This window comes from Mobula hypostoma, chromosome 5 (genome assembly GCF_963921235.1).
Source record: "Mobula hypostoma chromosome 5, sMobHyp1.1, whole genome shotgun sequence".
NCBI classification, from domain to species: Eukaryota; Metazoa; Chordata; class Chondrichthyes; order Myliobatiformes; family Myliobatidae; genus Mobula; species Mobula hypostoma.
In genome coordinates, this window is record NC_086101.1 from 121,763,096 (window position 1) to 121,776,161 (window position 13,066).

A 13,066-nucleotide genomic window follows, 5' to 3' on the forward strand; every position below is an offset into this window, starting at 1 on the left:
GGAAACTTGGTAGGTTTTTCAGAAGAATTGTAGTTATTTTCAAGTTTGCTGATACCATTTTATTTTAATGTTCAATTCTGTTTTACAATGAACTTGAATTCTCAAGATGTTATTGAGGGAACAGATTCCACATTTTTCATTATTAGTCTCATTACCCAGAATACAATAATATAACCATCTTGCACTTGCTTTTGCAGGGTTCTTGGTCTTGTTATGGACATTAGTTTTATTTGCATTTCACAAAATCTATTATTTTGAAAACAAGGAAGGATAAAATAAGACCTTGTCCTTGGATTTGTACAAATAGAAACCAATAAAAAAACTTGTAACCATAACTATTATGCAGTTTTGTATGTACAAGGTCCTGGGTTTTTTTACTGGCTATGAGTTGTCTGGCTTTGCTCAAAAAATGATCTCTCAGTCTTCTGTACCCACAGTTTAGAGAAGGAAAACAACATACAAAGCAGGAACATATGTAGGCCATTCAAAATTCAAAGTTCATTTTATATCATAGCATGTATACTATATACAACTTTGAGATTCATCTCCTTACAGACAGGCACATAACAGAGACACTCAACAGAACCCCGAAAACAAAGACCGCTAAACACCTAATGTGCAGAAAAAACATATCGTGCAGACAATAAAAATAAATAACATTCAGAAACAAAGTTTACGAAAGTGAGTCCACAGCCATGAAACTAGTCATGGCAGATCCAGGAGTCTATTAGTTGCGGGCCACAGCCTCAGTTCAGCGTAGAGATTAGTAAACCTTGTGGAGCAGCGAGCTGAACATCAACTCATTCCTTGCCTCTGGCTCTGACACCCTGACCTTTTCTGTCTGGCCCAGAGCTTAAATTGGCCAAACTTTAGGTCATTCCTCACTCTCGGATCTGGGCACTGTTGCCTCGGTACACTCTCAGGCCCAGTCCCTGCCACCTCAACTCTGCAGGTCTCAGCTTTTTATGCCTGCTTTAGCAGTCAGAAAAAAATCATGTGGTTGATCTTGAACCTCAGCAGTACTTTAGTTCACTTTAGATCATACCAACCTCAGATCCTTTAGTTCCAAAAATTTACTTGCCTTGATTATGCTAATTGATTGATGTTCCACAACTTTTAAGCAGACAATAGATGGAGAAATTAATTCTTATCTCCTCAAATGGCTGACATCCTTTCAAGCTCCATACACATTTTGTACGTTTTAAGATATCACCTCTCATTTTTCTAAACTCCAGGGAATATAAACCCAGTCTGCTACATCTTTCCACATAAAACAAACAAGACATCCCAATAACCCAGCTGCAGGAGGTTTACCCATTCTTCTTCCTCTTTTTGATTGCTGCTGCTTTGCTGGGTCCCTCAACATTTTAGCCTGGTCACATTGCTACTTAATCTTACTAAACTGGCTTCAGTATCTTCTTGCTCTATACTCAGTTCCTCTGGAGTCCTGTATTTCTGCTTTTCTTTTTGCTGAGATCTGCACGTTCATTCCCTTTATCTTCTTTACTGTAGTGTGGTTACTTTAATTCCTGCTCCTCCTTCAGGCAGCCTCTCAACTTCTAACAATTCTTACCTGTGTTTGACCCCTACCCTTCGGACTTCCCGACGTGATCCGCCTCTTGTCCCGGCTTAGAGCTGCTGTTTCTCTGAAGGGCCATATTGTCTGCTCTGAACATGTTTGCTGACCATGACCCCCCCATGCATGTAATCTGCCCTTCCCTGAGCCTATGACACCACCTGCCTTACTTAATCTGTCTATCCTCAAGAGAGTACTCTCATAGTTTGGGCATACTCAGATATCGACTAGAAGTTGTATTTCCTCCATCTCAATTACTTGAGGCTCACTTCTCTCAGCCCACTTGTTGGCAATGAGATTCACTCCTCTGCTTTCATTGTTTTTCCCCCTGCAGTGCTAATATAAATAGCCTTTCCACTCCGAGGCAATGGGAGGTCAGTTATTGATATTGGTGTATGTCACTGCCAATGAGGTGAAGATCCACACTCATTGCGAACCAGCTCTGAACTGTCCATGGACACACAAACGCTGCCTTTTATTCTTCCAGTATTTATTTATTCCTGTAAATTATAGTATTTCTAGTATTTTTATGTCTTTTCACTGTACTGTTGCTGCTAAGCAACAAATTGCACATCATATAAGTCAGTGATAATAAGTCTAATTTTGATTCTGTGTATACTAACTAATGACCTTGGTGATCCCAGAATAAACCTCTTATATACATTTGTGAACATAACTAGGCAATGGGGGCTGCCGCCAGAAGTTTATCTAATCTGAATGCTGTACTTACCAGCTCTGTAAACTGGTTGGCAGTCAGATTGGGCAAAGTGGGTGCTGCAGTGACACTCAAACCATCTTCTCTTGCTAGGACACCTCCACCAAGAGGCCACCAGAGTCATGTATCTTCTCCTTTACCCCTGTATGTCTAACGTGGCAGTCCCTTGCCCTGGTCACTGACACACAAAGCAAGCTCTTTATGCCCTTACAGCAGCTACATTCACTACAGCCATTGTGCAACTCTCTTCTGGTATATCTCCTGGCCCATGAAATTATTGAGTTGATAGATGGATCTCAAAGAGTCATAGAAAAGAACAGCACAGGAATAGGCCTTTGGCTCATCTCGTATATGCTGAACCATTTAAGCTACCTAATCAAATTGAATTGTACCAGGACCATAGCCCTCCATACCCCTACTGTCCATGCACCTATCCAAACTTCTTTTAAATGTTGAAATCGAGCTGACATGCATCACTTGTGCTGGAAGCTTGTTCCAGACTCTCATGACCCTTTGAGTAAAGAAGTTTCCCTTCATAGTCCTTTAAACTTCTCATTTTTCACCCTTAACCCATGATCTCTAGATGTAGTCCCATACAACCTCATGGAAAAAGCCTGCTTGCATTTACCCTATCTATACCCCTCATAATTTTGTATCCTCTATCAAACCTCTTCTCAATTTTCAACGTTCCAAGGAATGAAATCCTAACCTATTCAATAACTCAGAAACGTCCTTGTAAAGTTTTCTCTGTACTCTCTCAACCAAGTCTAAATCAAGTCTAATAGCTGTTCTCAAGTCTAAAGACTAGTCTTCAGCAATTTCAGGAAGACTGAATTATCCCTTCCTGGATTGTTGAGCCTTGAGTATTTCCCATAAATTGACACTCCACATAGTTAATGACAGCTTTCTGTACCACTGACATGATCATTCCCCAATTACTCTCACTTGCTCCTAGTCATTGCCACGTTCCTCCTTAAAATTATGTTAAATGTCCTTGTTATTGGCATTCCCAAAAGTTGCCCATGTACCATCCTCTATCCCCGGACCATACTATTCCATATAATCCTAAGGCACTTAGTTCTAACCAATGGATAAGATCATAAGAGCAGAATTAGGCCATTCGGCCCATTGCGACTGCTCCACAATTATATCAAAGCTGATCTATTATCCCTCTTACCCATTCCCCTGCCTCCTCCTCGAAATGTTATACAGCTCTTGTTACATGCACATGCAGTTCAACTCTTTGAGTGATTATGCAGAAAGTTTGAAGTTAATAACTTATCAGGGGTGATTGATAAATTCGTGGCCTAAGGTAGAAGGAGATGAGAAATATCCCACAGATATTTGCCGCCTTCAACTTCAAGTGTAACCTGTGGAGGCCATACCTTCACAAAAGTGATCCCAATGATCTAGAAATCTGTAACCCTGCCCCCTGCACCAATTACTCAGCCATGCATTCATCTGCCAGATCATGCTATTCTTACCCTCACTGGCAAGTGGCACTGGCAGCAATCGGATAATTCTACTCTGGAGGTATTACTTTTTAGCTATCTATCTAACTCCCAATATTCTCTCTTCTGGACCTCTTCCATTGCTCTACTTTTGTTGTTGTTACCAATATGTACCATGACTTAAGGCTGCTCACTCTCTCCTTTTAGAATGCTGCAGACCCGATCCTAGACCTCCCTAACCCTGGCACCTGGGAGGAAACATACCATCTTGGTTTCTCATTTACATCCATAGGATCTCCTGTCTGTGCCTCTAACTTTGTAATACCCTATCACTACAGCTCTTCTCCGCCCGTCCCTTCTGAGCCACAGAGCCAGACCCTCTGGTTGGTCATCTCTCCGAACAGTATTCAAAGTTGCAAACATTATTGAGGGGAATAGCCACAGGGGTACTCTGCACTGGCTACCTATTCCCTTTCTCTCTTCTGACAGTCACCTGCTTTCTGTATCTTAGGGGTGACTAGCTCCCTATAGCTCCTATCTCTCACCTCCTTATTCTCCCATACGGCCAAAGGTCATTGAGCTTCAACTCCATTTATATGGTGTATATCTTTCAGGTGCACCTGATGAATTTCAATGATTTTGTCTAGCTTACACCAAAATTCTGTATTCCAACAAGCAGATTTAAGCAAGGACAGTTCAGACAAAATGCTTTGCTTCTGCCTGCAGTGTAGCATTTATGGTAATCAGAATCAAGGGCTGCCTGGGGTCATCATGATTCTGTGCCTGCCGTTGTCTGACCTCAACAGCTGCCATCCTGATGGGCATTTTTAGTGGAACTTCTCCAATTTGCTGGCATGCTGCTACTTGTCAATTTCCTGGTCAGTACCTCCCAATCTGCTTTATTCATGTTCCTCTTTGGCAATCCTCATAACTGCTACCCAGTGAGCACCAAAATGTTGGGCATTACCGATTTATTTCTCAGACTAACTGGGTCCCGAAATTGTTCTAATTCCTCTACCTGCTTCTTGTCCCTGTTTTTCTTTGTTCTTTTCATTCACCCCACTCAGTTTGCACCCCATATAATCCCTGTCACTTCTTCATTTTGGCTGTTTTTGTGCTTTGTGCCTCTTAGACAAGGTATGGACAAGGGAAGCACAGGAGCGCCTACAGGACTGCTTTGAATCAGTGGTCTGGACTGTATTTAGGGATTCATCTTTGAACCTTGATGAGTATGCTGCAGTTGTTACCAACTTCATTAAAACCTGTGTGGATGAGTGTGTGCCTACAAAGGCTTACTGTACATTCCCAAACCAAAAGCCGTGGATGAACCAGGAGGTATGTCATCTGCTGAAGACTAAATCCGTGGCATTCAGGTCTGGCGACACAGGCCTGTACCAGAAAACCAGGAATGATTTGTAGAGGGCTATTTCAAGGGCGAAGGGACAATTTCGAACGAGGTTGGAGGCGACATCGGATGCACGGCAACTCTGGCAGGGTTTGCAGATGTTACTTCCTACAAAGCGAAACCCAACGGTATGAATGGCAGTGATGCTTCACTACCCGATGAGCCCAACGCCTTCTATGCACGCTTTGAAAGGGAGAACACAACTACAGCTGTGAAGATCCCTGCTGCACCTGATGACCCTGTGATCTGTGTCTTAGAAGCCGATGTTAGGCCGATGTGAACCCTCACAAGGCGGATGGTCCCGATGGAATACCAGGTAAGGCTCTGAAAACCTGTGCCAACCAACTAGAGGAAGTATTCAAAGACATTTTCAATCTTTCACTGCTATGTGCGAAAGTTCCCACTTGCTTCAAAAAAACAACAGTTATAACAGTGCCTAAGAAGAATAGTGTGAACTGCCTTAATGACAATTGCCCGGTAGCACTCACATCGACAGTGATGAAATGCTTTAAGAGGTTGTTCGTGACTAGACTGAGCTCCTGCCTCAGCAAGGACATGGACCTATTGTAATTTGCCTATCGCCACAATAGGTCAATGGCAGACACCAATCTCAATGGCACTCCACACGGCTTTAGACCACCTGGACAACAGAAACACCTATGTCAGGATGCTGTTCATCGACTATAGCTCAGCATTTAATACCATCATTCCCACAATCTTGATTGAGAAGTTGCAGAACCTGGGCCTCTGTACCTCCTTCTGCAATTGGATCCTCAACTTCCTAACCGGAAGACCAAAGTCTGTGCGGATTGGTGATAACATATCCTCCTTGCTGACAATCAACACTGGCGCACCTCAGGGGTGTGTGCTTAACTCACTGCTCTTCTCTCTGTATACATGCGACTGTATGGCTAGGCATAGCTCCAATACCTTCTACAAATTTGGTGATGAGAGGGCGTACAGGAGTGAGATATGCCAACTAGTGGAATAGTGCCGCAGCAACAACCTGGCACTCAACGTCAGTAAGACGAAAGAGCTGATTGTGGACTTCAGGTAAGGTAAGACGAAGGAACACATACCAATCCTCATAGAGGGTTCAAAAGTGGAGAGAGTGAGCAGTTTCAAGTTCCTGGGTGTCAAGATCTCTGAGGATCTAACTTGGTCCCAACATATCGATGTAGTTATAAAGAAGGCAAGACAGCGGCTGTACTTTATTATGAGTTTGAAGAGATTTGGCATGTCAACAAATACACTCAAAAACTTCTATAGATGTACTGTGGAGAACATTCTGACAGTCTGCATCACTGTCTGGTATGGGAGTGGGGTGGGCTACTGCACAAGACCATAAGAAGCTGCAGAAGGTTGTAAATCTAGTCAACTCCTTCTTGGGTACTAGCCTACAAAGTACCCAGGACATCTTCAGGGAGTGGTGTCTCAGAAAGGCAGCGTCCATTATTAAGGACCTCCTACTGTTACCATCAGGTAGGAGGTACAGAAGCCTGAAGGCACACACTCAGCGATCCAGGAACAGCTTTTTCCCCTCTGCCATCCAATTCTTAAATGGACATCGAATGCTTGGACACTACCTCACTTTTTTTAATATACAGTATTTCTGTTTTTTTGCACTTTTTAAATCTATTCAATATATGTATTCTGTAATTGATTTATTTATTATTTTTTCTTTATTATATATTGCATTGATCTGCTGCTACTAAGTTAATAAATTTCACGTCACATGCTGGTGATAATAAACATGATTCTGATTCTTGCTGTGGTTGACATATTTTTCTTATTACAATTATTCTCATGTTAAACAAAACACAAGGAAATGACAAAAATAAGACAGTGCATACTTTAAACCAAAGAGTATATACACTGCAATGAGCCCTCTCTGTGCCACCGAACTCATAATGGCTGTTGTATTCCCTTTCATATAAAACTCCCATTACCCCTCAATATTTTTAGTGCACACACAAGCACACTCTCAAGCAGATGTACTGCTGTACAATCTCGCAAATGTTAACACACATCCCTCCAGCGACCCAATGGTCAATAAACACTTTTCGCAGCTGATGTCCCTGTTGCACCAAACTATCCAATGCTGACTGATACCTTGCAAAAACACGTACAGTACACTTTTATATCTACCAGTTTAGCTTCTCCACAATGTTCTTTCATACTTTGTGATCTTGTGGTGGTTGGCTTGAACAGAACTAAGAGTAGGGTGCTACTTTAAAACCATTCCCTCTCTCCAAAATGCATCACTCAGTTCTTATACATACACCTCTGCCATTTCTCCACCCATTTCTGCAAATGACTTGAATTTTCTGTATTCTTTAAACAGTCTCATGAGTACTTGTGTTTATATTGGTCTGATTCATTGTTCTGATTGGTTGACACAAGCACTATGTAGTACAGACAGGGAAAAAACTATCCATGAGACTACATGAACATCAGTTAGTCATAAGAAGACACGATCCTCTGCCACTCATCTCAGTACATAAAAACCAAGAAGGACACAAGTTTATCAGGGAAACTACAAAAATCCTGGCAGAAGCACAAAACAAGAACTCAAGAGAAGTATCAGAAGCTTGGTTCTCAACAGAAGATTCTATTAACAAGCATGTTGAAATACATGCAATTTATGAACCTATGCATCTGTGGGATTGGGGCCTAGCGGTGAACCACAAACACCCAAGGAACCAATACTCACAATGACCGATAACCAGGGATATGGGCCGGTGGCTGTCTGGGGACCCAGCGGAGACTAGCGGCCAGTGCGACAACCAACAAGTCGGACTAATGTAAACGTGATCACTGAGCAGAAACAGCACTCAATTGTGCACTGATGATGCCACCTCGACTGGTGATGGAAAGTTTGTGACCTAACCTCCAGGTTTGACAAACAACCCAAACTACTGATCTTCTCTTTCATTTCAAACCTTTCTCACTATCTACAACTATCAACCTCACCTACTTACTTAGGTTCTAAGAATAAGTTCCTTCTTTTATCCTAGAGCAGATTTATCCTTTCCTTAGCTACCCTGGAAGAGATGATGACTAGAGAGTCCAGAATCAGTAATTTCAGCCTCAAAGTAAAGGGTCACTATTCAGGATATAGATAAGTAGAAATTGCTTCACTCAGAGAGTAGAGAATCTTCAGAATTTTTCACCCAAGATGGCTGTGAAGGTTCAGTTTCCTAATCAAGATATTGATTGGTGGATTTTCAGATACTAAGGGTATTAAAGGATATAGTATTGGTGTAGAAAAGTGGCATGGGATAAAACATCAGCCATGATCTTAATGATAGATCAAGCAGGAGAAGTTGAATTGCCTACTACTGCTTCCTATGGTATTTGAAGATTGGCCTAATAAATTGATTCTATTTTTCATGAAACTTATTTGTGTAGACCAAGAAGATGGTTCCATTTGAGAGATTTGGCAGTATTTGTGAAGAGCTGAATAATGCCTTGCATAGGGAGCACCTGGCCCAGCTTCTGTTAAATGATCAGGTTCATCAGATGCAAGAGTTAAATCTACGACTGGAGCAACATTCAAGTGAAGAAGCTGAGAAGAATCAAACACTCTCTGAGGCTGTAATGGTAAGCATTTATTTCTTTTTACACAGAATTGTATAATAACTTGAAAATGAGCAAAGTCAATTAAAGTTATAAATATGTGTAAAAATATAACTGAAACAAAATGTGGGCTCGTGCTGAGAGCTTAAGAATGAAGACGATGGACTGAGGAAGAGAAAGTGATGAGTGTGAAGAGAAAGGTTCACATGATGGAAAGGAGAAAGAAATGGTGAAAAGAATTTGTGCCCTTATCGGTGGGATTATGGGAAAAGAATGATGCAAATGTATGTACTGAAAAGAACATTACAGGGAATAAGTATCACACATAAAAGTTGCTGGTGAACACAGCAGGCCAGGCAGCATCTCTAGGAAGAGGTACAGTCGACGTTTCGTGCCGAGACCCTTCCTCAGGACTAACTGAAAGAAGAGCTAGTAAGAGAATTGAAAGTGGGAGGGGGAGAGGAAGATCCAAAATGATAGGAGAAGACAGGAGGGGGAGGGATGGAGCCAAGAGCTGGACAGTTGATTGGCAAAAGGGATATGAGAGGATCATGGGACAGGAGGCCTAGGGAGAAAGAAAAGGGGGAGGGGGGAAAAACCCAGAGGATGGGAAAGGGGTATAGTGAGAGGGACAGAGGGAGAAAAAGGAGAGGGGGGGAGGGAAAGATGTGGTTCGTGGTGGGCTGTCTGCAGGGATCGCTCCCTACGCCAGGGATCTTCAACCTTTTTTGCAACGCGGACCGGTTTATTATTGACAATATTCTTGTGGACCAGCCGACCCGGGGGCGGGTTGTGTAGGGTTGTCAACGGACAAGAGTAGTAGTCAAATACGCTGTGTTTACCCCGAGAAAGACTACAATGACCATGAAGCCTTGCGCGGGCACGAGTGTGCATGCATGTACGTGCCGCTTTTTTTCCTACTAATCGTTTTTGCCGATTCATTTTGGGGGGGGTGTTAATCACGACCGGAATATAGGTGATATGGCTAATACACTCAATTTTGTTTCTAAAAGGGTTTATCTAACGTATTTAACATTAAGCACACAACGCATATTTTCCTCGCATGAATATAGTGATGTCAATTATCAGTGGAATACAGGGGAGCTTGAAGTAAGCGTTGAACGAACTTCCAGTAGAAGTGGTGGAGGTAGGTTCGATATTATCATTTAAAGAAAAATTGGATAGGTATATAGACAGGAAAGGAATGGAGGGTTATGGGCTGAGTGCAGGTCGGTGGGACTAGGTGAGAGTAGCGTTTGGCACGGACTAGAAGGGCAGAGGTAGCCTGTTTCCGTGCTGTAATTGTTATATGGTTATATAAGTCAACAGCATCATAACATTTTAAGTAAAGTGAAGCACCAAAGATTTAAAAAGGCAGAAGTCCTGCTTCGGGTTTAATTCGGAGAAGGAAGTCTGAGAATCGGAGCAGGAGTGCGGAAGAAGCCATTTTTTAATTTTCAGTTTTTTTTCCATTGGCCTTCAGAGAGGCGGGACTGCGCAGGCGTGTGACATCAGGCAGTGAAGCGCGGAAGATTTAAAAGGAACACAGCCTCATACAGCAGGCAGCATAGTTTGCGGGCTGCGGAGTGAGCCGGGAGCAGAGTGAAGGCTTAAGGGCTTCGGCTCAACGGGCTTGGGCAGAAACGGGCGAGGCGAGGAAGGTTTGGTATTCATTTTTTATTGTTATTTGAGGAGAGGGGCAGTATGAGTGTGAGGGCAGCTTGTTGTTCTCGGTGCCAGATGTGGGAGGCCCTGGAGTCTCCAGGCCTCCCGGACGTCCACATCCGTGCCAGGTGCGCCGAGATGCAGCTCCTAAGAGACCGCGTTAGGGAACTGGAGCTGCAGCTCAATGACCTTCGTCTGGTCAGGAAGAGTGAGGAGTTGATAGAGAGGAGTTACAGGCAGGTGCTCACACCGGGGCCACGGGAGGCAGACAAGTGGGTCACAGTTAGGAGGGGGAAGGGGAAGAGTCAGGTAATAGAGGGTACCCCGGTGGCTGTACCCTTTGACAATAGGTACTCCTGTTTGAGTACTGTTGGGGGGGACAGCTTACCTGGAGGAAGCGACAGTGGCCGTGCCTACGGCACTGAGTCTGGCCCTGTAGCTCAGAAGGGTAGGGAATGGAAGAGGAGGGCAGTTGTAAGAGGGGACTCGATAGTAAAGGGGTCAGATAGGCAATTCTGTGGACGCAGTCCAGAGACCCGGATGGTAGTTTGCCTCCCTGGTGTCAGGGTCCAGGATATTTCTGATCGCGTCCAAGATATCCTGAAGTGGGAGGGTGAGGAGCCAGAGGTCGTGATACATATAGGTACCAATGACATAGGCAGGAAGAGGGAAGAGGTCCTGAAAGGAGAACATAGGGAGTTAGGAAGGGAGTTGAGAAAAAGGACCGCAAAGGTAGTAATCTCAGGATTACTGCCTGTGCCACGCAACAGTGAGAGTAGGAATGCAATGAGGTGGAGGATAAGGAATGCAATGAGGCTGAGGGATTGGAGTAGGGGGCAGGGATTCAAGTTTTTGGATCATTGCGACCTCTTTTGGCGCAGGTGTGACCTGTACAAAAAGAACGGGTTACACTTGAATCCTAGGGGGACCAATATCCTGGCGGGGAGATTTGCGAGGGCTACTGAGATGACTTTAAACAAGAATGGTTGGGAGGTGGGAATCAAATTAAGGAGACTAGGAGAGAGGAGGTTAGTTCACAACAGGGGGATGGGAACAAGTGCAGAGAGACAGAGGGGTGTAAAATGAGTGTAGAAGCAAAAAGTAGGAAGGTGAAAAGTAAAAGTGGCAGGCCAGCAAATCCAAGGCAAAAATCAAAAAGGGCCACTTTTCAACATAATTGTATAAGGGTTAAGAGTGTTGTAAAAGCGAGCCTGAAGGCTTTGTGTGTCAATGCAAGGAGCATTCGTAACAAGGTGGATGAATTAAAAGTGCAGATTGTTATTAATGAATATGATATAGTTGCGATCACAGAGACATGGCTCCAGGGTGACCAAGGATGGGAGCTCAACATTCAGGGATATTCAATATTCAGGAGGGATAGACATGAAAGAAAAGGAGGTGGGGTAGCATTGCTGGTTAGAGAGGAGATTAACGCAATAGAAAGGAAGGACATTAGCTGGGAGGATGTGGAACCGATATGGGTAGAGCTGCATAACACTAAGGGGCAGAAAATGCTGGTGGGAGTTGTGTACAGGCCACCTAACAGTAGTAGTGAGGTTGGGGATGGTATTAAACAGGAAATTAGAAATGCGTGCAATAAAGGAACAGCAGTTATAATGGGTGACTTCAATCTACATATAGATTGGGTGAACCAAATTGGTAAGGGTGCTGAGGAAGAGGATTTCTTGGAATGTTATGCGGGATGGTTTTTTGAACCAACATGTCGAGGAACCAACTAGAGAGCAGGCTATTCTAGACTGGGAATTGAGCAATGAGGAAGGGTTAATTAGCAACCTTGTCGTGAGAGGCCCCTTGGGTAAGAGTGACCATAATATGGTGGAATTCTTCATTAAGATGGAGAGTGACGTAGTTAATTCAGAAACAAAGGTTCTGAACTTAAAGAAGGGTAACTTTGAAGGTATGAGACGTGAATTAGCTAAGATAGACTGGTAAATGACACTTAAAAGGTTGACGGTGGACATGCAATGGCAAGCATTTAAAGATCGCATAGATGAACTACAACAATTGTTCATCCCAGTTTGGCAAAATAATAAATCAAGGAAGGTAGTGCACCCGTGGCTGACAAGGGAAATTAGGGATAGTATCAATTCCAAAGAAGAAGCATACAAATTAGCAGAAAAAGTGGCGCACCTGCGTACTGGGAGAAATTCAGAGTCCAGCAGAGGAGGTCAAAGGGCTTATTTAGGAAAGGGAAAAAAAGATTATGAGAGAAAACTGGCAGGGAACATAAAAACTGACTGTAAAAGCTTTTATAGATATGTGAAAAGAAAGATTGGTTAAGACAAATGTAGGTCCCCTACAGACAGAAACAGGTGAATTGATTATGGGGAGCAAGGACATGGCAGACCAATTAAATAACTACTTTGGTTCTGTCTTCACTAAGGAGGACATAAATAATCTTCCGGAAATAGTAGGGGACAGAGGGTCCAGTGAGATGGAGGAACTGAGGGAAATACATGTCAGTAGGGAAGTTGTGTTAGGTAAATTGAAGGGATTAAAGGCAGATAAATCCCCAGGGCCAGATGGTCTGCATTCCAGAGTGCTTAAGGAAGTAGCCCAAGAAATAGTGGATGCATTAGTGATAATTTTTCAAAACTCTTTAGATTCTGGACTAGTTTCTGAGGATTGGAGGGTGGCTAATGTAACCCCACTTT

General features: G+C 43.2%; 1 protein-coding gene across 3 annotated transcripts in view; it reads left to right on the top strand.

Annotated features, from left to right (window-relative positions):
- LOC134346982 (coiled-coil domain-containing protein 171-like) overlaps positions 1 to 13,066 on the top strand; it is a 474,163-nt gene that overhangs the window by 248,448 nt on the left and 212,649 nt on the right. For all 3 annotated transcript variants that reach the window (XM_063048911.1, XM_063048912.1, XM_063048913.1), the window contains exon 20: positions 8,559 to 8,750. In XM_063048911.1, coding sequence (XP_062904981.1) covers positions 8,559 to 8,750 — 192 coding nt within the window. The remainder of the gene's footprint in view (positions 1 to 8,558; positions 8,751 to 13,066) is intronic.